Here is a 26,012-nt window from a genome sequence, read left to right on the forward strand (position 1 = left end):
TTGGGCACACAAACTTTGCAATGATTGAGTCTAGCAAGTTAGATCTTGCACAAATGGTTGCAAATCCATTTTAACTTTATAGTGGTGAGATACAAATATTCCCTTTGATCTGGTTCTACATATGTAAATTATTTTGTGAAAAACAAAGATGGTTAATAGATAGTTCATAGGTGGTGTCCCTCTGTTGATTGGCTTCTATGAGTTAACTCTTATTTAATAATGTGTTAAGAAAGGTGTCTATGTAAAATGTGTTTACATAACTTTTAATGTTAAGTCAGATCCTGATACTGAAGTATTCCCTGGATGGAGTATAAATAATCGGTGTGCAACCAGGAGCATGCAAACATGAACAGTATTTACAAGAGGAATTGAAAATTGGCTCATTAGTAGGGACATATTATGTCTGAAGTCTGCAATTAAAAGATAGACACAAAATAGGAGATTAAACAAGAGATGCCCTTTTAAAAAGGGCACATGGTACCTTTTTAGCTACAGTGAGAGAGCTGGATGGCTAGAATTGTTACCCTCTTTTACCTTCAGTGAAAAATACACAGTATATATTTGTGTCATCAGGTTAGTGTTAGGTTCAAAGACTGTGACAGTAATTGTCCCAAACTCTGTATACTTTGCAAATTGGTGGAGATTTTCAATTTAAGTAAGTCAGCACTTGATGGCTGGTGAATATTTTTTAATAGAAATAATCATATTGGGTAGAAGTGAATATCTGGGGATGTGATCTAATTTCATTTCATGTTGCTCTTTTTCTTTTTCAGGAAGAGAAGCTGAAGATATTGTGAAATAATTGACCATTTCGTACTGTCATTTTCTAGAGGACACCACCATCAGTAGCAGTAGTGAAATGTGGGAATTGTTTTTATAAAGAAGCACATGTATATTATGGCAGACAGTATGAAATGGTAGCTTGTGCTAGAGGTTTGATCTCTTGGATGAGTATATTGTATTCAGGGTAATGTAGTAAACCTATAATCAACAGAGAAGGCTGATGTCATCACATCATAATATGAAAACACATTTAACAATAGTTTTATATGTTTTTATATGTTCTAGCAATGAGTTCACTATTTGTGCTACTAGTTACTCGATTACGTGTCTGGATGCCAGTTACTAACCCTGGTCAAGTTAAGTTCCTTGTGGAGAAATACAGTTAATACAAATGATCTCACGCTCATATCAAAATGGTACACTTTAACAATAATTATACAGGAACAACTTTCAATATATTAATAACTGTATGTGATATCATTACAGTTTCAGGAAAGCTAGTTCTTAGTGTTTGCATATAATGTACAAGGTATAGTACATAATGTGTAATTACACCATATCTATATTGTTATTACAATGTAATTAATGTACCTGTATTTTGATGTGAATTCTTAAATTCCTATATTGTTTTAGGAAATAAAAAATAATTCAACTACAACATTATTAACCTTTTCACAATACTGTTACTTGCAGTGTCTTACTATCGCATGAACTTCCAGACAATATTGAGGAAAAATGTAATGTTAGAAAAACTTCAGTGTGTATCAGAAGGCGCTGCCGGGGCTGACTCCAATGTTTCCCTAATAAAGCCTGGGAACGTCACTGAGTGCTCTTCACTATCCACTGGTAATTCTTTTTCACACTTGTTGTTTCTGGACACCAAAATGTAAATTAAGTAATTAAATACTTAAAAGTGATATATTTTCCCATGACACATGCGTGGGAGTAAACTTCAGTTTCCTTGGTTCATTTATTATGGTAAATGGCTTTGAAGCTGTTAGTTTACAGGGGTAGATAATTTTCTAGAATATTTCTAAAAATATAATCTGTATCTAACAGTTACGGTGTCTCCCATCCACAATGAGATTCTCTCCCAAAGCCAGGGATGACAGTTTAGTCAAAGTGGTAATGACCCCAGGTACTGCTGTATAACACAGGGATGGAAGAAAAGGAAAAAGTCAGAAATATCAATCCACATGTGTCAGAATATTCTAGGCTAAAACAGCATGTCAGACACTGACGGGACTTCTCTAATATTGGGAGGTAGGTCAGTTCAGAGTTCTGAATGTCTTGTCCTTCTACAGTTGTTTTATTACAGTAACTAATTCTGTTTGGTTATAAACTGACATTTTTCTGCTATACAGTAGTATGTAAGCACTTTATTTTTTTTTGTTTTAAGCTGAAAAATGCAGTTATTTCTGTTAAATTTTGGCAATGACTAATGGTTGTGTACCTATGATGAGCCTATCTGTTGTGTGTTGTTTTAGAGAAGTTTAAGAGTTGGCACTATTGTTTATATATTTTTGAATTTTCACATAATAAAAGAACATCTTTTTTTTTAATCTAGGGATGAAACATTTTCTGTCATACATTTGTTTACCTCCACTAAAATAGATAATGAAACATATAATAGCGCTCAGTTTTATGGTTATGTACAGCTGAATGTTGTTAGTACTCAAGACTTACAAATCTTAATAGCAACATGTGGGAAAAATAGTCCTGGTCCCAGCACTGAGTTCCAAGGGACGCCACATCTAAATCAAGATGAGACTGAGAGAGGTCATCACTGGTGTTCTGCAGCATTGAAAACAATTGAGTAAATGCAAAGTAACTCCCTTGGATGAGTGCCTGGTAGTCATCGTGCATGTGATTGTTGTGGTCAGTCATGCTTGTACAGTCCCCGGTCAGCCGATGCTTGAGTATTATTAACACAGTGCGTTCAGGCTTTTCTGGCCTACATCAGTCCCACCACTTGACTTGCAGTACTGCAGATTGCAATGAAAAAGATATTAACAATTGATCTGTAGTCTTAGAAGGATGTTCACATTGAAAGGTACTTTATAAAATAGCATTTTTGTTTTGGTTATGCCCATATTGTATGTGTATCCATTAGTTTTTGGACATAAACCAATAAGTGAAACTCTCATTGGCCCATGTTATTAACGGGTCTGTTCAGATATGGTTCCTTAATAGTGACCCTGCCTAGACCACATTCAGCATTGGATGGGTATAACAAGTCAGCCAGGAAGAGCTGGGGGTAAAAGGGACTTGAGGCCAAATAGGCCATCAGAGTGACCAAGTGAGTAAACTCCTAATTAAATACTGAGGCTGGATTTTTAAGAATGGGACATACTTCGGAGCATTTCGGAAAGTAATTTTACACTTCAGGAACCATCACAAAAATGCATATCAGTAATAACTGTGATCTGAGACGGTCAAAATAGAAGAATTTTATAACTCAATGGGCTACACTGCTGAATGTGAAAGTGGGCTGCGTTGTGGACTGTCACTGCTAGTCAAACACAAGGCAAAAGGCTCCATGGGTTTATGAGATCAAATGTGAAAGGCTGAAGATACTGGAGACACAGACAGGAATAGTAAATGTGTTTCTGTAGTCTGCCACACAAAACAGGGTCATATGTCTTTGGAATGTCAAATTCTACATCCAGCAGGAGAAAATATGCCGCGATTTTAACTGCTCTGACAGTGCTCAGTGTTGCAAAACATCTCTTGGTTGGGTTAGGAGTTTCTAGAAACTCTTCAAAGAGAGCCACAAATCATTATTTTGATAAAGAATATCGAGCATGTACTCAGCTTTTTGCTCTGGGACTTTCTTCAGAAAATTTGATTCAATGACAGTGTACAGTGTACTTGAATGGAAGGTTTATATTGTGCATCCTGGGCTAATCAACAGCATTACAAGAAAAAGGAAAAAATACCTGTGATCACATCTGGATGTGAAGTTTAAATAAGTAAACAAACAAACAAAAAAAAACACAATGATGGAATGAAACTGAAACGTTATTCCCTGTAACATGAAGTTTTTTGATCCCTCAGAGCCTCAGGGTTTTTGAACCAGAAATCCATCTTGACAAATAACTCAGTGTAATTTACTGCTATTTGGCTCATAATTTGAATATTCCAAACATATCAAAATTACTTTCCTAACTGTGTTTTGTTTTCATTAATAGCATATAACAGTGTTCCTTTTATAACAAGTTTTGTGTTAAATTAACAGCATATCTCATGCTTGCTTTCTGTTTATTAGGGAACAGCCCCAGAAAACACCCTGCACACCTTGTAGTTTGCATTTGTTTTTACTTTCTCACCTTTTTATTTTCATTCTTCTACTCATCTTTAAATTGTAACTGTCAAATTTAAAGTGCAGGGGTTCAAATGCCATTTTCAGTGTGTTTGGTTTCTGTTAGTTTTGATGTGTCTGTGTGTCTTCCTTTATGTTCTGTGGGTGGTCCCCCAAGAGGCAGTGCCCATCACTGTCAAGGGATTGCTGTCAGCCCAATAAAGGTTGGGACAAGCCACAGTCCCTTGTGGTTCATTCCAGATGGTGTTGTGAGATGGCATTCCAAGTTTATTCTGTGCTTTTGGCAGTATTTTGGATGTTTTAAACTATTGGTTTTTTTGTCTTTGCCTCTTGGATTTTGTATTGGGACTAAAGTTACTATTTGGATTGCCAATTTTGGAGACATTGCCTCCTGTGCCTTTTGCCCCTTGGAGCTTATTTTTGTATTCCCTAACATTTTTGTAAAATAAATGTTTTCATTTCTAAAGCTTCTTTGTTGCCCTTTTTATGTGACTAGCCAGTGCTCTCCCTCTAGTGGGCATTTTGAGCAATTATTGGGACTTTTGTGCTTAGGAACTCTCAAGTTTATAACAAGAACAACTCTGGTGCCTTTAATTTTGGAAGATAAAATGTGTGGTAAGCCATTTATATTTTTCTTCCATGTTATTTGGCAACAGTTTGTAATTCCAGTGCATTCTTAGATTTCCCTGTTTAAACTGCCATATTGCCAAATTAAAAAAATTGATTTTATTCTTCACTGATTTCAGTAGTCAGTTTTCCATTCTCTATAATATAAAGATTACATTAAATATTATTAGAACACTGAAAATCTTACTCTACCAAAGGTCATTTTGAAATAATTCACGATTACTATAGAGGGGGTTAAGGGGCAACTTTCCATATGGACAAGACCCACTATAAAATAAATTAATAAATAAAAGTAATTGCATTCCAATCCCAAAAACACATAGCTTAAGGTTACTTTGTAAGGAAGAAATAATGACGGCATTTTTCATGTTACCCACTTTTAAATATTTGTACAGAAAATCAAGCTGCGTTTCAGATTTCAGACTTTCCTGTTTTTTATTAATTCAATATTGTGTAATGCTAATTATTTTAAAAACATTAACAGTATGTTTGAAGAGAGAGAGCACCGTCCATAGACAGGTGAAAACACATTTTCAAAATTGCTTAATTTCTTGTGCTTTTATTTGGAATTCTACATGTACAAGAAAGATCCTAAAAATGTTTGAATTCCTGCTCTTAGATGGTCACACTTGGGGCCTGGCAGCTTGCATCATGGAAACATACCGGCATATGCATTTATTTTCATTCAGAAGCAGTATGTCGAATAAAAGGAAAAACACAAAAAGTGGATTTCCTTTAGATTTCATTTTTCCTCTTACAGTCTAAAATAGCAGCTGCTTAAAGACTTTAGATGTCCCAATTTGACAGCACATGTATCTGTCCAGTTATTTAACAGATGCTATCTACACCATCCATTTGCATCCACATTTTTTTTTTCTGCAAATCCTACTTGAAGAGCTTCACTCCCTGTACTTCTTTCAATACTATTTATTTGATTAGCTATTTTAAGTGCACTGTTGATGTTCTCTTAATTTTATGGCACAGTGACTTGTGGAAGTGACACATTCAATTTAGTATATAGTACAGTACAGACCACACACCTGCACCAATATGTGGAATAAGTGTGGCAAACAACATACATTTTTGGACATTAAAGACAAGAAAAGAATAGATTCAGAGTAGTTTTTTTTTTTAACATTAGTTTATTTAGCAGATCTTGATCGGAATCCACATCAAAAGCATAAATACAATGAATATATATGCAAAAAAACACTAATAAAGTGGTAAAATTCTCCTACTAGTGCAAGTCAAAATATCAGATTTTCATATGAAAAAACTAATTCAGAAGTACACTATTGACAATATGTACAGTTATGCAAAATTTTATAATACACATGATAAGACATTAATGTGCATTTTGGTAGCTTCGGCATGTTAAATCGGAGTATGAGGTTTTGGATTTTTCTGCAACTAAAGCTGGATTTGCCTTTTTTAATGGCAGTCTGGAATTTACTCTAACACTGCAGTTCCAGGACAGAGAAGCATTGTGCACTCCAACTCTCAATCTTCTTACACCAAGGTTTGAATCCCAGGTATCCAGAAGAGGATCACAAAATTGAGAATTTCATTCAGGATTATAAAAAGACAAACAAGCTGTTGCATTATAGAAGAGTATGATAACACAGCCTCGCCAGAAGGATGCTTCAGTAATCCATCCTAGGCATGAGTCAGGTATGGCTGAATAGCTGGGATGTCATACAAGGCACCCACTGACACAGTAACATTGGTTTTCACTCCTCTGGCTACAATTAAACAACAGTAAACCCCAGAATGTAGTCATGAAAGGATAAATGAAGCTTTGCAGACGGTTAATGACAGTCCCAGAAAGTAGACGGCACAAAATACAGTACCTCAAGACACTCGCCAATCTATAAACGTAGTTTACCTGTTAAAAAAAAAACCAAAAAACTTTCATAGCATCTTGCAAAGTTTTTCTTCTCGGTCAAGCTGGTCACAAAAGAAGCGTACATCTTAAATTTGTGTATCCTGAATTGACATGCTAAAGCACACTTTACCCCAGACTGATGCATTTTCTGCTAGGTGCATGCAAAATGGGGGTTTCCCCAAGCAATGCACAAATGTTGAAGATAATCAGCTCTGCCAATTCTGCGTGTAACTGTAATCTTTTGTTAAATAAGTATGAATTCATGATTTACTAACACCTGACTGATCACCACAGATCCAATTACTACTACGCCCAGTATTTCCAAAGTGCTCTATGGTCTTGAAGATGTCATTTGAATAAATGCTAGGATTGAGTGCATTACCTGCAAGTCATTCAGCTAAAACACTGACTTGACATGTTTTTTCCAGGCCAATATGGATATACAGTATATAAATAAAGAAATCTGAATTGCTGAAATTCTTTAATATTTTGTTTTTAACATTACATCTCATTTATAATCTTTAAAATCTGAATCAATGGTTCACACATATCAGAAGATTTCTGTTTTCCATTTTATGTAGGGTACATTATTTTGTATCTGAACAATTGGCTGTGGTAAAAGAAATGGAAAACAATAAATGACAGAACTGGAAGCAAAGTGGTAATCCTACATTAGCGTTTTGTTTTCTTGGCAATGAGCAGTACATATATAGTGCTGACAACACAGCACCTCAGACTGGTGCAACCCCCACATTTCATAACATGAAAATGCTTGCATGACTTAAAGAAACCATTTCCTGCCTAAGGACTGGTTGCCTAACACAAATACCAACAATCCCAGTAACATTTGCTGAATATGAAAAACATGACACTTAATTTGAGATCCAACTTGTTGACTTCTTTTGTATCACAGCAGAATGTGGAGAGTTTTCTCTGTAGCAATGGAGTGGTATAACTCAAGTACTGTATATTTATTCTTAATTAAAGAAGTACTGATAGCAAAAAATAAACCAATTTTAAAAATGATGTTTAAAATAGAACAGCTCAGCTCATGTTGGTACAAGAAACAGTTTTCTTCAAGACAAAAATCAAAGTGTTTTGTGATATTGACAAATTCTCAAGTCATCTTTTAACCTCTCATACCTATAAAGGTAGAACAGATAAATGTAGCAATAGTTTATTCACATTAAAATTAATATATAATTTATATGCCCATATAATTAAAACATTCAATATTTTAAAATCAGTAACATTAACATTTTTTTAATAAAATGATAAATGCAGCTGATGATTCAGAAGGTTCCAATGTTGGCCAGTGAGATCCAAGTTAATGGTTAAAACACGACAAACTTCAGCTATCCGGATTCATATGTGAACATACTACACATACTTGGGCGATATCATCATATTCATAAGTTCTTTTCAAAAATGTATCTGTAAGCCTTAAGCCAGATATACTCTGGAACAGAGATATAGAAAATAAAAGAAAAAAAGAGGTTATTATAAAGTGAAAAAGAAATGTGAACCACACTGTTAATTCCTTGTCTTATTCTGTTGATTTAACATGTGAACAAAAAATGTTTTAGCACTAAAGCACTTAACCTGATTGAGGTTATGAATACATCTAGATACAGATTCTGGATTAAATCATTTACCAAAGAAGTGGTGAAACGTTTGCCCATTGAATTTGAAGAGCTCAGTTTTTACTCCTTTCATGGATCATTAAACATCTATAGTTGACTTGAAAATGTAAGTGATTCAGTGATACTCAATACTAGTAAAATACACTATATATATATATATATTATATATACACACATACACTGTACACACACACGAATAACTGAGAATCTTCCTTTTTAATAGTCCATATACAAATAAATGGAAACTTTCCAAAGAAATCTCATATCTAAGGCTCCAAGATGAACTTTTTTTTCTATTGTTACTTCAGACTTGTCTCTTGCAGCTATTATTTCTAATGTAAATTGTGCTTTAAACAGGATAAAGTAAAGCTTACCCACTAAACTGGAAAAAAAATGTATTTACTTAAAAATATTGACCGTATAGTAAAGAATTCTTACTTGGAGGCCCTGAACTGAAGATAAGAGCTTGAGAGTGAGTGAGAGAGAGGAACTCGGATTCAGCTTCCCCAGTTGCCTTCCTGAAACTCCACACCAGTGGATAGAGTTTGTGTTGCACATTTCCAGAACCAAATCCATAGTCCTCTCACTGCTAAGTAAAGAAATTCAAGTTATTTCAAGGCAGATTTAATACGGTTTAAAACTGTTACAGTGACACAGGTCCATAAACAAGATGGTGACTAGGATACATACTAGGGAATTTGCTACATCTGTAGTTGGTAACAACAAAACAACAGGAGAGTACAGACCTGGAAACCAATATCTTATGTATAACAAAGAAAATAAACCAATAATCAGTGATGGGCAAAACAATAGGCACAAAGTTGAATTTGCAGAAGAAAAACAAAAAAAAGGTTTCACTTCACAAAAAACAAAAAGTGAAACAAAATGTTTTGCCACAAGCAAATTTTGTGCCAATATTACAGATATTTTCATCTTTCACCTTTTTTCTTCACGTGCAAAAGCTTAGCAAAAATGTATTCCAGTGCAGAGCATGGAATGGGAGATGAGTTTAGAGAGCACTTATCTGCAAGCACTTCAGTGTGCTTCTAAGAATCCAGGCTGAGAATGGCTTATGGCACTGGGATGGTGTTGAAGTGTGGCCAAGGATGGAAGCTGTTTTGGCTGCAGAATGACTCTTAGGCAGCAATATCTCTTGCTTTCTACCCACCAAAAATTTTTTAAAAAGTCTTGAAACCTAATTCTAGTGAGGTTTGCAATTGCAAAGTTGCATGCAAATCAAATTAAGGACAAATTATATGAAACTGTTTACAACATAAAACATTTTCATTTAACATAGCCCAGAATTTGAAAAATTTACAAGAATCTTAAATAATTACTGTTATGAAACTAGCTTTGTCTGATATGAACAGGTTTAAACAGTATAGAATATAAAATGAATTAGTTTAATTAGTTTGTAAGAGTAGCAGAAGGAACATTTAACTAACCAAACTTCTAAGAGCTTTACCATTACCACAATGCAAGCCTGCAGTTACAGATGCTTGTCAATAGCAGTGAATATGACTAAATAAACACAGCACAACGTCAAGCAATTAGACAGTTAAGCAATACACAGTGTTAGACACCAAGGAAAGTTAAGAAGCAAGCCTCATTACCTGCAGTTCGTAATTTTACAGGTGATATCAAATGGTTCTTCAAGATTGACAGTGTCAGGTATCAGTTCCAGAGAAAGTCTGACATCACCATAACCAGGAGCCTTACAATATGAATATATAAAGGTCAAAAATTAAATATTTCTCATTTTCTGACAATGCAACTATAGTAGTACTAGAAACATTTACCTTTTAATTACAAAATGGGCCCAGTGAACTGTAGAATTTCCTGTTAAAGGTTCATAGCGTGATGTGCCTGTGGCCTCCAATTTGAGAAGAACTGAATCTTCTGAGAGTTATACTGTTTATGTACATCAGTATAGCAAAGTAATGAGGATGAACCAGCACCAAAATTATTAAACTATAACTTATAATCTTCAAATAATTACTGGAATATTTTAGCCATTAGCTAGTGTCTATAAACAAATGGAGACAGAAACACGTGTACTTCCACTGCATGACCCAATTGTTAAATTACTTACTCTAAATTAAGTTCAGCATTTGGTTTCATTTTGGATTTGACATTCTAATAGAGGAAAAAAAATGTTTAATATGAAAAAATTGCTAATTGTAAGCATCTTCATTGCAATCAAGTGGTCGGGCAACACTACCATCTGGAACTGTCTCTCCAAATCCAGCTAATAGAGGTGCTTTGATACTGGTTTACATCTCATTTAGAAATGACAGACAGATGCAAAGAGAAAGTGGAAAGGCAAGAAACTTCAGCTGACACCACCTGTCATATTCAGCTGCTGGTTTTACAACCTTCTGCACATGCATTGTTTGCTCCTGCCTTTAGTGACTAAAGTTAGCTTCCAACTAAATTTCCAGAAAGCTTTGCCAGGAAAGCAAAGAAAGCTAAGGTACTGATGTGAGTGTGTGTTACATGCTGTAGCTGTGTAATCCCAATTATACTGTCAAAGTGCTTGAAATCAACTTCCATAGTTAAGAAAAAAAAATAAATGATCAGAATTGAGATGGCAGTTTTTCTTATTAGGTGTAATAAACCATAATGTTTTGTCCTTTAGGGATGAGACTTCAAGTTTAACTTAAGTCAAATAAAATAATACACTGCAATATATTATTAACCAAATCAACTGTTAAGTGTTTCAACTTGACACATTTACGTAAGTTCAGATAAACAGATTAAATTAGACATTACAGCACTGAATGTTATTTTAGCATCTTTTGCAGCCAAGTGTGCTCTTACTTATCTTGTTTCGAAATGCAGCTATAAGTTCAGCTAGAATTCTACTAAGAGTAACCCAACAATACTGAATATGCTAAACTAGCATTAGGAAGGCAATAAAACAGTATTCTACAGACATGCTTATGCCATTTTCTAAAACAGAGGACTTACCATTCTTTGTAGCTGGCTGGTTTGAAGCCGACCCCTTTCTCCCAGGTTGGTTTTCCAAACTATGTCAAGCTTGCCTATCACTGTAACACCTTTGATGACCCCAGCCTTCTCTGCAAATTCAGGTTTGGGCTTCAAGCAGTATAAATACTGGCGTGTGTCCATCGGCTGCAAGTATGACATTTTTCCAAATGTGGATACTCTAAAATAGTGTTAAACATTTTATTACTTCAGATAATAATTAGGTACATTACTGTTTAATTAATATAAATTTGAGAGCTACTATGTACTGACATGCCACATAGGTAAATTTGCCATCCCAGTTATCTGCTCTTTACTTTGGCCAATTAAGCAGCGTACTGTCCGTTATTAGAACTGATATGATGCCAAGACAGTCATGAGGTTAATCCTGAATATTTTCACAAGCCCCATAAATATAAATACAGAACAAAGCATTTATGATTACTGATTGACAAATCCCATAAAAACCAACAAGACCATAAAGTCTCCATTTCAGCAGTTTGGGGATTACATTGCAAAGGTGTACAGTATTTACGGAAGACAGACTAAATATATGAATTAATTTTATTGTTTACAATAGCACACTGGTAGAGTACATTACCATAGAAATGCATTTCTCAAAATTATTTATCTTACAATTTTAACAAAAGGCACAAAAATAAACAGCTGTTGTTAATAAAGTGAGACTGCGAAGTCTAATCAAAAATTGGACCAAAACACAAGAGTTTATTACCCGTCCTCGCCTGTGGAGACAATATTAAGTTCCATAACACTGTACATAATAGAGGGTTCTAGGGAAACTTTCTCCATAAACATGGGGGAGGTGGTGATGTTCTGAATCTGCGCTTCCAGGAAGACTTCATCCGTCTGTTAGAGGAAGGTTTAAAAAAAAAAAAAAAAATTCTTACTCAGATTTAAAGTTTTATGAAAAAAGTGTGTTGTGGCAGAAACATAAAACTGTGGAAGCGCCATCAATAAAAACATTAACACCACAGAAAGTTATTGCCCTGGGTGCTATTCATTAAGTACTAAATCTAACAGATTCTGAAACCTGATTATTTTGGGCACAAAATAAATGTTATTCCTGAACAGACCCACTGACTTGCATGTTGTTGGGTTGGTATCTGTACTTTAGGAATTGTGTCACAGATATGGGAAATAAATAACTTTAAAAAAAAATCATATTTACAGAACAAATCTCTGCTTATGTTTTGTTACAAGTTGATAAAGGGAATATAGTAAATGCATACTTTGATACTGATAAGTCTGAATATGCCATAATAGCAAACAAACTAACTTAAAAAGTGTTATCACTTTTTTGCATATATCAGCAATTGATATCAGGAGGCAGAGCAGGCTGGGATGACAGCATATTGCAGTGCATGCTCACACATATTCATTAACACTGACATTTTAGAGCTGTCAGTCAATTTAACATCATGTATGCAGATCTGGGAGAGGAAACCAGGCCCGAGAGAATGCTACGGTCTTGGAAATACTTAAAATGCTTTATTTGAATTGTACTTAATTCTTCAAAAGGCAAACACATACCTAAAACGCTTAAGCCATACATCTTTGCTATTCAGTTAGCAAAAAAAATATTCTAAGATGGACACAAATACTATTACTGTTCTAGGACAAAGTGGGGGACAAATTGGGCTTTGCCCATTCTGCTAGGCTTTAGTGGTTCACCAGGTCTGTTATACATTGTGCTGCACAAAACCCACATGCATTCCAAGCTAACTGACTGACCAGCTTGTACTAGGATCTGCTTGGATTTTACCTGATAAACGTGTAAATCAGAGTTGAACTTACATCTTACCAGAGTCCCCTCGGCAAACTTGTTGAGCCAGAAGGTGTGAAAGGGATTCAAGCATGAACAAATTACTATAATTCAAGGAATGACAAATGGGGTGAACAGAAAATCTTGTCTAGGAGTAAAAAATGATTTTGTAACTGGAATTAGGAGAAGCTATAAATTCCCTTAAAACTCATTGCACCATCCTAAGGACACACTCTGGCTCCCTCAGAGGAACTCTGAGGAGACTCTCAGTTGGATTCCCTAGGGCCAGGGTCACTCTTGAGCACACTCCCAAAAATGACACAAAATCTGTGAAACAACCTCTTTTTCTCTCTCTCTGCAACCAGAAAAAACACACACACACACATATACATACATATATACATATACATACATATATACACACACACATATATATATACATATATACATATACATACATATATATATATATATATATATATATACACACATATTTATATATATATATATATACACATATATATATATATATATATATATATATATATATATATATATATATATATATATATATATATATATATATATATATATATATATATATATATATATATATATATATATATATATACACATATATATATATATATACACATATACATATACACACACACACACACATATGCACATACATATATATTATATATACATAAACAGTTAGGTCCATAAATATTTAGACAGAGACAACTTTTTTCTAATTTTAGTTCTGTACATTACCACAAAAAATTTTAAATGATACAACTCAGATGCAGCTGAAGTGCAGACTTTCAGCTTTAATTCAGTGGGGTGAACAAAAAGATTGCATAAAAATGTGAGAGAACTAAAGTATTTTTTTAACACAATCCCTTCATTTCAGGGGCTCAAAAGTAATTGGACAAATTGAATAACTGGAAATAAAATGGTCATTTCTAATGCTTGGTTGAAAACCCTTTGCTGGGAATGACAGCCTGAAGTCTTGAACTCATGGATATCACCAGATGCTGGGTTTCCTCCTTTTTAATGCTCCGACAGGCCTTTACTGCAGCGGCTTTCAGTTGCTGTTTGTTTGTGGGCCTTTCTGACCGAAGTTTAGTCTTCAATAAGTGAAATGCATGCTCAATTGGGTTAAGATCAGGTGACTGACTTGGCCATTCAAGAATTTTCCACTTCTTTGCTTTAATAAACTCCTGGGTTGCTTTGCTTGTACGTTTTGGTCATTGTCCATCTGTATCATGAAACGCCGTCCAATCAATTTGACTGCATTTAGCTGGATTTGAGCAGACAGTATGTCTCTGAACACCTCAGAATTCATTCGGCTGCTTCTGTCCTGTGTCACATCATCAATAAACACTAGTGTCCCAGTGCCACTGGCAGCCATGCACGCCCAAGCCATCACACTGCCTCCACAGTGTTTTACAGATGATGTGGTATGCTTTGGATAATGAGCTGTTCCACGCCTTCTCCATACTTTTTTCTTGCCATCATTCTGGTAGAGGTTGATCTTGGTTTCATCTGTCCAAAGAATGTTTTTCCAGAACTGTTCAGGCTTTTTTAGATGTTCTTTAGCAAAGTCCAATCTAGCCTTTCTATTCTTGAGGCTTATGAGTGGCTTGCACCTTGCAGTACACCCTCTGTATTTATTTTCATGCAGTCTTCTCTTTATGGTAGACTTGGATATCGATATGCCTACTCCGTGGAGAGTGTTGTTCACTTGGTTGGCTATTGTGAAGGGGTTTCTCTTCACCATGGAAATGATTCTGCGATCATTCACCACTGTTGTCTTCCGTGGATGTCCAGATCTTTTTGCGTTGCTGAGTTCCCCAGTGCTTGCTTTCTTTCTCAGGATGTACCAAACTGTAGATTTTGCCACTTGTAATATTGTAGCAATTTCTCAGATGGGTTTTTTCTGTTTTCGCAGCTTAAGGATGGCTTCTTTCACCTGCATGGAGAGCTCCTTTGACCGCATGTTGTCTGTTCACAGCAAAAACCTCCACATGCAAGCACCACACCTCAAATCAACTCCAGGCCTTAATTGATAATGACAGAACGACGGACTTGACCACACCTGCCCATGAAAAAGTCTTTGAGTCAATTGTCCAATTACTTTTGAGCCCCTGAAATGAAGGGATTGTGTTAAAAAAAATGCTTTTTTGTGGTAATGTACAGAACCAAAATTAGAAAAAAGTTAAAAAGTTGTCTCTGTCCAAATATTTATGAACCTACCTGTATGTATGTATATATATATATATATATATATATATATATATATGTATATATATATATATATATATATATATATATATATATATGTATGTGTGTGTATGTGTGTTTTGCCATTTTTTTAATCTATTGCTGGCAGTACTGGAGGCAAAACCAATAATTAATTAGCGGAGTTAAATCTCTCTTCCTTCCCATCTTATTATTACTGTCCCTGGGTGGTCAAGTAAAATTTAATATTTTTTTTGCTTCATCAAATATTTGCTAACAAATTCTACAAATATTAAGAAAAATGAAAGTATACTGAAAAGCATCTCTTGGCATTGGTAAGCTGTGTTTACCTTAACATTTATCAGAAAGTGTCAATGGTTAAAGTAAATTATTATTTGGAGCACAAAATAATCAGCAGAAACAATCTAGATTTAATTGTTTTCCCTCTATATGTTGCAACCATAAATATTTAAAGATGTTTTCCAACAGTCAATAAATGTTAATATTTCATCTACTAGCAGCAAGTCTATCTCAATGTACATGACAAATACAAGCCATAATTTAAACATAACATTCTTGACATTTTTTCACAATTATTAGTGCTGTTTCATTACAAATAAAGAACAGTGCTATTAGTGCATGCCGCCTGAAATCAAGTTGCAAAATTAACAGGAAGATTAAAGCAAGTATTTAAACAAACTCATCTATATTTAAAAACATAACAAATAAAGTTAGTTAGTGGCTACAAACTTAATTACTTCCATTGCAATCATTATTAGAGTTTTCTGTGTCTTCACTTTCAATCATAAAAACCATTTTACAAAATGGAATTTTTAATACCTAGAAAAATTGCACAGTCACTATTGGTTATTTAATAAAGAAAACTTAAGACAATCACAAAAAAGCTACTAAAATAAAATATTCCAGTTAAGAAAATGATAACATACAAATAAGATGGCACATTTGGTACTCCAATCTTGCTTCTGAATTGCTTTAATAAAAACCACTGATGGTTTCATACCTGTGGCACACTAGAAATCTAAAATGCTTGCAATCAAAATGCCACTTTGAATTTCCAAAACAACAAATCTATGAAATCGGCATACACTTTCAAGAGAAGTCACAAGCAGCTCTTCTCCAAACTGCTTAAAAAATTAAGTGTTAACATTTTTTATTATTCACAAAACAACAAGGGAAAGAGTGTGTGACGTATTAGTACATAAACACATTAGTGAGACAGTGACCAATGAGCAACATTTAGTTTCTTTTAAGTCATTTTCTTCTCCCCAAAAACACCTGAAATCTGAGTTTGCCATAATTTGTATCCTCCCAACAACCAATATTCCAAGCAATTTTTAGTACAAAAATTAGATTAGAAAGATTGAAAGCAAGCAATTAATACCTGAAAGGAAAAAATAATGAAAAAGCATTTCTAATGTAAGTATACTTTAGAATATATGAATATGAATTTTTAAGGCATTATGGACTAATGAAATTTTCCAACAGTTTTAGGTTGCTGGTGAGTTAGGTGGCATGCTTTTCCATTATCTTTGAATTTGAGTGATTTGTTGATTATAGCCATAACAAACACTAATTAGGCTGCAATAAATAAGCACAGACATTGACAATTAAATAAAGGAAAAACAAATTACCACAGAACTGAGGTCACTCTAATGGGAAACATAAAAGGGAAACGTTAGAATATGGGGTGTAAATGAATGAAAATGAAAACATATATGAAGATTTCAGTTCAAATAAATTATATTTCGCCATTTTACTGCATTGAAAATTTGATGACAACATACACAATGTACCAGAGACAAATTAACAACAATCAAAACAAAAAAGAGAAAAAAAACCAAAACAAAACCAACCACGTTTGTATTGGGCTTATAATAGAGATGTCAAACTAAGTTATTATAATGAGTGTATAACTAGAGAGTGTCACATAATTTCAGATGCATCAAAAATGGTAATTAATCCATATAAAAAAAAGTTTCCATGCTGATACTAATTTTCATAACTACAGCGCCATAGAGCTTTCACTTCTTTAGCAGTGTTTCTAGAAAGGTCCACCATAATACATAATGGTCTTCACGCTAATAAAGAAAGCAAGCAGCATAAGTATTCATCGGTTAAACCCAAAAACAAAATTCTAAGTTTCTGAGTGATGATGGTCACAGTTAAAAAAAAAATAAATAAATAAGTCACTCTTACCGTCTAGATATAAAGTTTAAGTGGTTTGCTAGTGAAGAAAAATAATCAGGGATATATTGAATAAATATCACCCATCCAACAGCCCAGTATAATAAAGGGAGTTGAGGCATCAAAGCTTATGCCAGAAACATTAATCAGAAGGTAAGAACTAATACATGACAGGCAATTCTCATGAGCTTATACTCAATCATTCTTAGCAAGTAAATTTGAAGAATCAAAAAACTAGTAGCATATGAAATATTTTTAAAAAGTGAAGCCATTAGGTTTTCATGTTCTTTTGTGGATACTTCATTTCCAGATTAAGGTAACAGTCTTTACTCCTTTAATCACACTTAATGAATCTACAACCATTTACTGTTCCTTATTTTATTAAATAACAAAAAAACTACTAAGGATGACTTACTGATTACCTTGACTCCTTGGCAGGTCATGCGTGTATTTATATTTATATTCTTATATTTGAGAACTTTTTTCCAAAACAAATTATTAAAAAAAAACACCTAAAAAATAAATAATGTACTGCTGGTCTGTATCTGATGGGCACAGCAAAGACTCCAGCAGTTAAATTCTCAATTCTCTGGAACACATGTACTTTTTAACAACAATATTTGTTCTCAAGGTAAACAGGTCATCGATTTTATTTTGCAGGTAGTGTGGCGTTGTGGATAAGTAGTGGTTTGTACTTCAAACCCTGAGGTTATGGGTTCAAATCTTATTACTAACACCGTAAGACCAGGAGCAAGTCATTTCACTAGCCTGTACTCCCAATTGGAAAAACAAAAGAAATGGAACCAAGTGTATCTCAACTGTTGCAAATCACCTTGGATAAAGGCATCAGCCTAATAAGTAAATAAATATAAAACTAATTAATACAATCCTGAATCAACAGTTTAAGTGTTACAGCACTATAACCTTAATGGCACATGTATACATATATTTATACTATGTATACAAAAATAGGAAATAAACAGAAGTCTTTTCTTAAAAAAATAAAAAAAACACAGAAATCTTAAGTTGTCTGGAACAAAACACAAATAGTTTTAGAGATATTAGATTAGTATTTTTTAAAGCAAAGCAATGTGTAGGTGGCAAAAATGATGGACCTATAAAAGGATTATGGAAGTAGCTTAATTTTACTAATTTGTTAATAAAAATTTGCAAGCTCTGAATTTTGCTCTTAAGACAACAAAAGATACAAGAACAGACAACTGTGATTACAGATTGATGCCTCTTACCTCAGCATTGTAGAACTTGGTCTTGACATCCAGTGGTTTGAGGACCTGGTTAAAAAAAGTTTGGAAGCTAAATGCAGGCTTCTCGAGGTCCATAACTGTAAAATAACTACTTCAGTTTTTTTTTTTTTTTTAAAGTACCGGTGAATTGTTCAGTATTCCCAGGGCTAAATCTAACAAAATGCAATACACGGCATAATTTAAAGCTCTTATCTAAATTAATAAAGAGGACTGCTTGGTCAGGAATATGTACATGCAACTCTCAAATGACTTCTAAACAAAAAGCTGTGCAAATGTGGGTTTATTTAAAAAGTAAAGCCAAGTCCATCCCTTCTTGCTCAAACACTAAATTGCTATGCTAATTGGATTACACATTCTGCCAAGGATGTGTCAGATAGCACAGAAATGACATATTATTCAGTATGGGTTATGTAGACAAACTGAACATTCTAACAAATTTGGCCTACCTGAAATTTAAAGAATTTTCGGAAATACATCTTCTCTCCCATCTGAGTAGTATAACTTACTGCGCACACTAATCTAAAGTAGACAAGCAGAGGTTAAATAAATAAAGAAATAAACTAACAATTAGTGACAGCAAGAACAACAAAAAAACTCTAAAACTGTACAGATTGTACTTTCTGACATCTTCTGTTAAATCAAAAATGGTAGAATGTATTGTAGTTAATTACACAGAAAAGCCTGAAAACAGGACATATAAATTCATTTAGTTTGTTGGTACAATGTATAGAAATACAATTAAATTGATGACTAACACTTAACAAAAAAATAAATAAAGAAATAGTCTGTAATCTGAGATACAATAGCTCTGGCAGGCAGCACTTCTCCAAATTCATTCTAATATTAAAAAAAAAAAATCTTTATTCCAACAAAGCATTATCTCAACATTAAATTTCACACAAACTTCTCAAAAAGGAGACCCTATTTCACAAAAGAGCAAAGACAGGTCCCCAGAACTTTTAGATTATAAACCTTACTTCTGTCCCATCAAACATTATGTAGATTGTATGTAAATAAAACTGTAATGCCCTCCCATCTGTGTTTTGATTATTTTTAGCTTCACTGAATGCTATTTACGTGCTTTACACGCTAATGACCTCATTTCAACCCTCAGATCGCATCTTCTGTTTGCTAATCACACACAGATGAATGGATTTCCATGAAATTTTGCATATAGGTTGCCGTTGGTCCAACTTTAAATAATGGGTATAGGGCGTTAAAAAAATGTAAGCGGGGTGTAGTGTTTTAATGAAGGGGCAACTCAAACATGGTGCATTATTCCAAAACAAGTGAATCAATCTTAGAGAAATTTAAACCAATTTAAAATCCAGGCTCTATGGAATTTGAACATGTTTTTCAGGAAAAGTGTTAGTAATGGTGGGGCAACACAGGGCGGCTGTTGTGCATCACTCAACAACTGCTATGTCTACCTTTCTATGTTTATTAAAGTTAACCCAACTTAACATAGAATTTATTAAGTCTCAAATATTTTATCATGAACATGGGGTTCAACAGAGAGAACACCACATAAAAACGATAGTTTCACCCTGTTTACATGACATATTAGTAATTAAGTTGTTCACTCATGTTTATTAATGTACACTCACCTAAAGGATTATTAGGAACACCTGTTCAATTTCTCATTAATGCAATTATCTAATCAACCAATCACATGGCAGTTGCTTCAATGCATTTAGGGGTGTGGTCCTGGTCAAGACATTCTCCTGAACTCCAAACTGAATGTCAGAATGGGAAAGAAAGGTGATTTAAGCAATTTTGAGCGTGGCATGGTTGTTGGTGTCAGACGGGCCGGTCTGAGTATTTCACAATCTGCTCAGTTACTGGGATTTTCACGCACAACCATTTCTAGGCTTTACAAAGAATGGTGTGAAAAGGGAAAAACATCCAATATGCGACAGTCCTGTGGGCGAAAATGCCTCAGAGGAGAATGGGCCGACTGATTCAAGCTGATAGAAGAGCAACTTTGACTGAAATAACCACTCGTTACAACCGAGGTATGCAACAAAGCATTTGTGAAGCCACAACACGCACAACCTTGAGGCGGATGGGCTACATCAGCAGAAGACCCACCGGGTACCACTCATCTCCACTACAAATAGGAAAAAGAGGCTACAATTTGCACGAGCTCACCAAAATTGGACAGTTGAAGACTGGAAAAATGTTGCCTGGTCTGATGAGTCTCGATTTCTGTTGAGACATTCAAATGGTAGAGTCAGAATTTGGCGTAAACAGAATGAGAACATGGATCCATCATGCCTTGTTACCACTGTGCAGGCTGGTGGTGGTGGTGTAATGGTGTGGGGGATGTTTTCTTTGCACACTTTAGGCCCCTTAGTGCCAAATGGCCATCGTTTAAATGCCACGGGCTACCTGAGCATTGTTTCTGACCATGTCCATCCCTTCATGACCACCATGTACCCATCCTCTGATGGCTACTTCCAGCAGGATAATGCACCATGTCACAAAGCTCGAATCATTTCAAATTGGTTTCTTGAACATGACAATGAGTTCACTGTACTAAAATGGCCCCCACAGTCACCAGATCTCAACCCAATAGAGCATCTTTGGGATGTGGAGGAACGGGAGCTTCGTGCTCTGGATGTGCATCCCACAAATCTCCATCAACTGCAAGATGCTATCCTATCAATATGGGCCAACATTTCTAAAGAATGCTTTCAGCACCTTGTTGAATCAATGCCACGTAGAATTAAGGCAGTTCTGAAGGCGAAAGGGGGTCAAACACTGTATTAGTATGGTGTTCCTAATAATCCTTTAGGTGAGTGTATGTTTAAACATCCTTTTGTGAAATCATACTATAAAGTAACGTTCATCGTCCCAACCTAGTGAGGTCATACACAAAAAGCACAAATTCTTGACTCGTGAGAACAGAGAAATTGATAGTTATCAGAGAGGTAGATAGAATCAGTGGTTCTCAAGTTCAGTCCTGGCAGCCCCTTGTGGCAACCAACTTCTAAATCAGTTGGTTATTGTTACCTTTATTTGATCTCATTGTTTAAGCTTATATAAATAAGCTTACCAAATTTCCCTTTTATTCTGCATTTAAAAAAGTACAGCAGTGTTGCCTTTACACTTATAAGAAATTGAGACAAATTTGTAAAGGGAGATTCTAATGGGCAAGGCCTCGAGTTATGATGTGTTACTCATGTAATAATGTAATAGAAATTAAATACATACAGCGCATACCTTGATGGATATATAAATGATTCAGTCACATTTTGCCAAAAAAAATATTCAATTTGTGCCAAGCTGCGAGCTGACGTGTGACAGTTTGCCCCAGCTTGCTGGAAATAACCTTCACTGATCTCATGGTCATCCACTTCATTCACAAGTCAAAAAGAGCACCATGCCTGACTTGTTTGTACATTTATCCAGGAATACTGTGATCTTTATTTTGTTTTGATTGCTTCATTATTAAGACAGTAATACATCATAACTCAGGGTGCCTCTCCCATTAGAATCATCCTGTATTTTTCTGTATCTTTAAATGGCTATGTAATAGTTATTTTTTTTCTAATTCACTTTTTTGTGGAGCTTGCTTTCTTAAATAATGTCAGAATGCTGATAATTGATGATGAGCAGACCAGACACCAAAACAAATGGCTCTGTAAACAGCAACTGCTTTACAGTTACCAACTTGTGTGATTATTAGTAAATAATAGTCTAAATAACGAGAATATTTAAAAATGAGTAATTCTTACCCATCTAACAAATTTCTGCTTCATTCTGTAAAAATATAGCATATCCAGTTTGTCATTTCTAGATGGATGCAAAATACACAGAAACCGGGAAATAATAACTTGCTTAATTAAGGTGAGAATCTACCTAAGAGAAGAAATGGGCTGGGACATAAACCTGAAGCCACAGGGGGCCCCCAGACTAGACCAGAGAACCACTGGTGTAGATAATGGATGGAACACTTACTATTATATTTAATGCTGCTTTACTTTTAAATTTCTTGTGCAATTTATATTACTTACATTTTTTTTTCTCCAAACCATTCTTATATAATTTTCAAAAATTTTCATTTTATTGCATTTTAATCAAAAATTAAAGTGTCCAAATCTACTCTAAAAAAGTATTTCAAACTTTACAATGGATTTTTTTAGAAAAATAAAAAAATTAAAACAAAAAATAAAATCAATTTTAAAAATATATATTTTTTACAGGTCGTTCCTATGATGCCATGTGCATCCAAGGTTTTCTAGTCTGTGGATCCAAATACTTTCATACAATTTCCTCGGACTATCTGTCCATAGTTCATTGCTTTGTCATAATCTTATTTTAAAATGTTCTGTTCCATATTGTAATGATATATAGTATATATCCATTTCATTTAATCTTCTGTTCCATAAGTGTTATTTCACTCTAACAGAAAGTCTATTATTGGTTTCACCCACTTAGAACTTTCCATAATACTGGCACACAATCACACTTAGTTTTCTACCATAAAATTATTTTCTTTAATTTCATTTTTTTTTTCTGGCTTATTTTCAGTTATTTTATCAGTACACATTGCTTCTTGGTTTTGGATCTCAATTTTGGAATTTTGCACATTAATGAGGTTATCTGAATAAGTGGTTAGCAAAGGGCCTATATGTAGCTGTTCAGTTCCAAATGTTTGAATGTTAAAGGTGTTGTAGGCCTGTCACAAAAAAGCAGCTGAAATATCCCCGCACTCTCACAGCCGAAAAGAGTACAGAACAGGCTTCCCGGAAATCCTCATTAGAAAAGAGTCATCTAATATGGAGACTTTATGATAGTCCCATAAGTATGACTGGGATGGTAACTCTTCTTAAATAACAAACAATGGGTGTTAGACTCCTTAAAACAGACTTTTGTACATTACTTTGATGGATCTTGTTCATGTCGACTCATCACAGTATCTCTGAACTGCATTTTACTTTATCCATATTGACTGTAACCTTAATATTTTTTATGGAAGAAATTTATTTACCAATTTGATATTTTTTTTGGGCGACACGGTGGTGCAGTGGATAGCACTGCAGCCTTGCAGTTGGGAGACTTGGGTACACTTCCCGGGTCCTTCCTGCGTGGAGTTTGCATGTTCTCCCCGTGTCTGCATGGGTTTCCTCTGGGTACTCCAGTTTCCTCCAACAGTCCAAAGACATGCAGGTTAGGTGCACTGGCGATTCTAAATTGTCCCTAGTGTGTGTGTGTGTGTTTGTGTGTGTGTTTGTGTGAGTATGCGTGCCCTGTGGTGGGCTGGCACCCTGCCCAGGGTTTGTTTCCTGCCTTGTGCCCAGTGTTGGCTGGAATTGGCTCCAACAGACCCCCCGTGACCCTGTAGTTAGGATAAAGTGGGTTGGATAATGGATGGATGCATATTTTTTTTCTTCCCATGTTCCCAGGTAATCCAGTTATCATCTAGAAACACGTAATACTGTGTTGGTAAAATGGTTGCACTGGGAATGAGTTTCAGTTTACCAGTGCGCCACATATATTTTGGCATGAGAAGATGCTAATTTTTTTCCCCATTGCTGTTCCTTTGTTTAAATTATTCTCCATTAAAGTTTAAAATAATGTATCAGACTAAGCAATAAAAAATAAAGGGCAACCTTATCTGGTTTGTTGTGTTTGGAATTGTTAACCAGATATTTTTTAACAGTTTTTATTGAGTAATAACAATATTTTTCTTAGTGTACTAATTATCCACATCCAAGGAAAATAACAATGAACCCTTGGATACTGTAACATTCTTCATCTAATTAAGGAAGTTAGTTCTGTCCTTAATATACCAAGCATGCTGGATAGATAGAGAATTCAGATAATGATTGATGAATTCTGCTATATGGCAGTATTCACTGGAACACTTGGATACAATAGGCCTAACTGGAGGCATCTTGCCAAGAAGAATCCATACCTCCTCCATTTGGACGATAATTGACAGAAGGCCAAATTTCTACAGAAGCAAATGAACACCATTGTTTTATACATTTTACAGAAATCATTAGAGTTAATGAAATTCATATACTTTTTTGAAAATATATTTATAAATGGACAGGAAAGTCTTGTTAGACCTGATACACCAATACTACTGTGTCCTTTTCTGAAAATGAGGATAAGAAAACAAATTAGGATCAAACTCAATGCTTATGACTTCTGATGTCAAAAAAAAAAAAAAGACTGAATAACGTTACTCAGATAAAAGTGTTCAGTTACAGTGGTGGTCCTTACACTATAAAGATAACAGAAACAGCAGGCAAAAAAAGGCCAATCTGCTCATCTATGACACACAATATATTGTTGGTAGAAAGACAAGGTATACTGAGGTAGTGCTTACATGTGCGTTCCAATTTCTTTTACTTCATGATGTATAACATCATCAATACAGCATTCAGGTTTAAGTTCTGCAACAGCCGAATTAGATGCTGACAGATTTAGTCGCTGAGAACTTGTCTGAAGGTCTGCCTAAGAGAACGGAAAACATCATTTTATTCAGATGTTGAATAGTGTTTCTCATATTAAGAAACAATTCTTTTATAATAGTGAAACAAAAAAGAAAAATTAGATGCCACAGAAATATGTAAAAATAATCTTTGAACATTTTTTAAATGGTTTGGGTTTCAGCAATCCAGCATCTTTATTAGCTGTCAAGGTATATACACATTGTAGAAAGAAAAAATAATAAATATAATATATAATATATAAACAATAAAATATATGTCACACAAATGCAAATAGGAGGCAGCTGACAGGCTTAATGACTAGTAGTAACACATCAGCCCAGGGGGTGGCAGGGTGCACTCTTTTTCTAATCCTCCTGCAGACCTTTCCCGGGAAATCCCACCAGGAGCCACTGCCTCAGCTCGGGACACAGCACTTCCGGTCATGGCCCCAAGGACGACATCACTTCCCCCAGACTCCCTATAAAATCTCACTCCCTTCCTCTGGATTTCAGTTCTGTTTTGGACTCTGTCTTGTAAAAATTACGTGCTACCAAACCTTTTACTTTTGCAGCCAGGAACACATTATACGGGTGGCTGCCCCAAACCTTTGCAATGTCTGGTGTCCTTTCTTGCCACTATATATTTGTGCTTGAAAGTTTGTGAACCCTTTAGAATTTTCTATATTTCTGCATAAATATGACCTAAAACATCATCAAATTTTCACTCAAGTCCTAAAAGCAGATAAAGAGAAACCAGTTAAACAAATGAGACAAAAATATTATACTTTGTCATTTATTTATTGCTTTCAGTATCTG

General features: G+C 34.7%; 2 protein-coding genes across 7 annotated transcripts in view; one reads left to right on the forward strand and one right to left on the reverse strand.

The window, feature by feature from the left end:
• sgtb (small glutamine-rich tetratricopeptide repeat (TPR)-containing, beta) overlaps positions 1-1,622 on the forward strand; it is a 57,281-nt gene extending 55,659 nt beyond the window's left edge. For all 3 annotated transcript variants that reach the window (XM_039758668.1, XM_039758669.1, XM_039758670.1), the window contains one exon: positions 774-1,622. The gene's annotated coding sequence lies outside the window, so the exon portion shown is untranslated. The remainder of the gene's footprint in view (positions 1-773) is intronic.
• Positions 1,623-6,173: 4,551 nt separating this feature from the next.
• The window catches only part of trappc13 (trafficking protein particle complex subunit 13), a 30,117-nt gene continuing 10,278 nt past the window's right edge, over positions 6,174-26,012 (reverse strand). The window contains exons 5-13 of one of the 4 annotated variants that reach the window (XM_039758676.1): positions 25,092-25,219; positions 19,195-19,267; positions 18,731-18,775; positions 16,931-16,948; positions 11,982-12,115; positions 11,231-11,429; positions 9,874-9,974; positions 8,699-8,846; positions 6,174-8,076 (exon numbers count right to left, since the gene is read on the reverse strand). In XM_039758676.1, coding sequence (XP_039614610.1) covers positions 7,969-8,076; positions 8,699-8,846; positions 9,874-9,974; positions 11,231-11,429; positions 11,982-12,115; positions 16,931-16,948; positions 18,731-18,775; positions 19,195-19,267; positions 25,092-25,219 — 954 coding nt within the window. In that variant the 3' untranslated portion in view covers positions 6,174-7,968. Of the gene's footprint in view, positions 8,077-8,698; positions 8,850-9,873; positions 9,975-11,230; positions 11,430-11,981; positions 12,116-16,930; positions 16,949-18,730; positions 18,776-19,194; positions 19,268-25,091; positions 25,220-26,012 lie in introns of all 4 variants that reach the window. The other 3 variants (XM_039758675.1, XM_039758678.1, XM_039758677.1) reach the window with 3 other exon arrangements.

Source organism: Polypterus senegalus, chromosome 7 (assembly GCF_016835505.1).
Source record: "Polypterus senegalus isolate Bchr_013 chromosome 7, ASM1683550v1, whole genome shotgun sequence".
Classification (NCBI taxonomy): Eukaryota; Metazoa; Chordata; class Cladistia; order Polypteriformes; family Polypteridae; genus Polypterus; species Polypterus senegalus.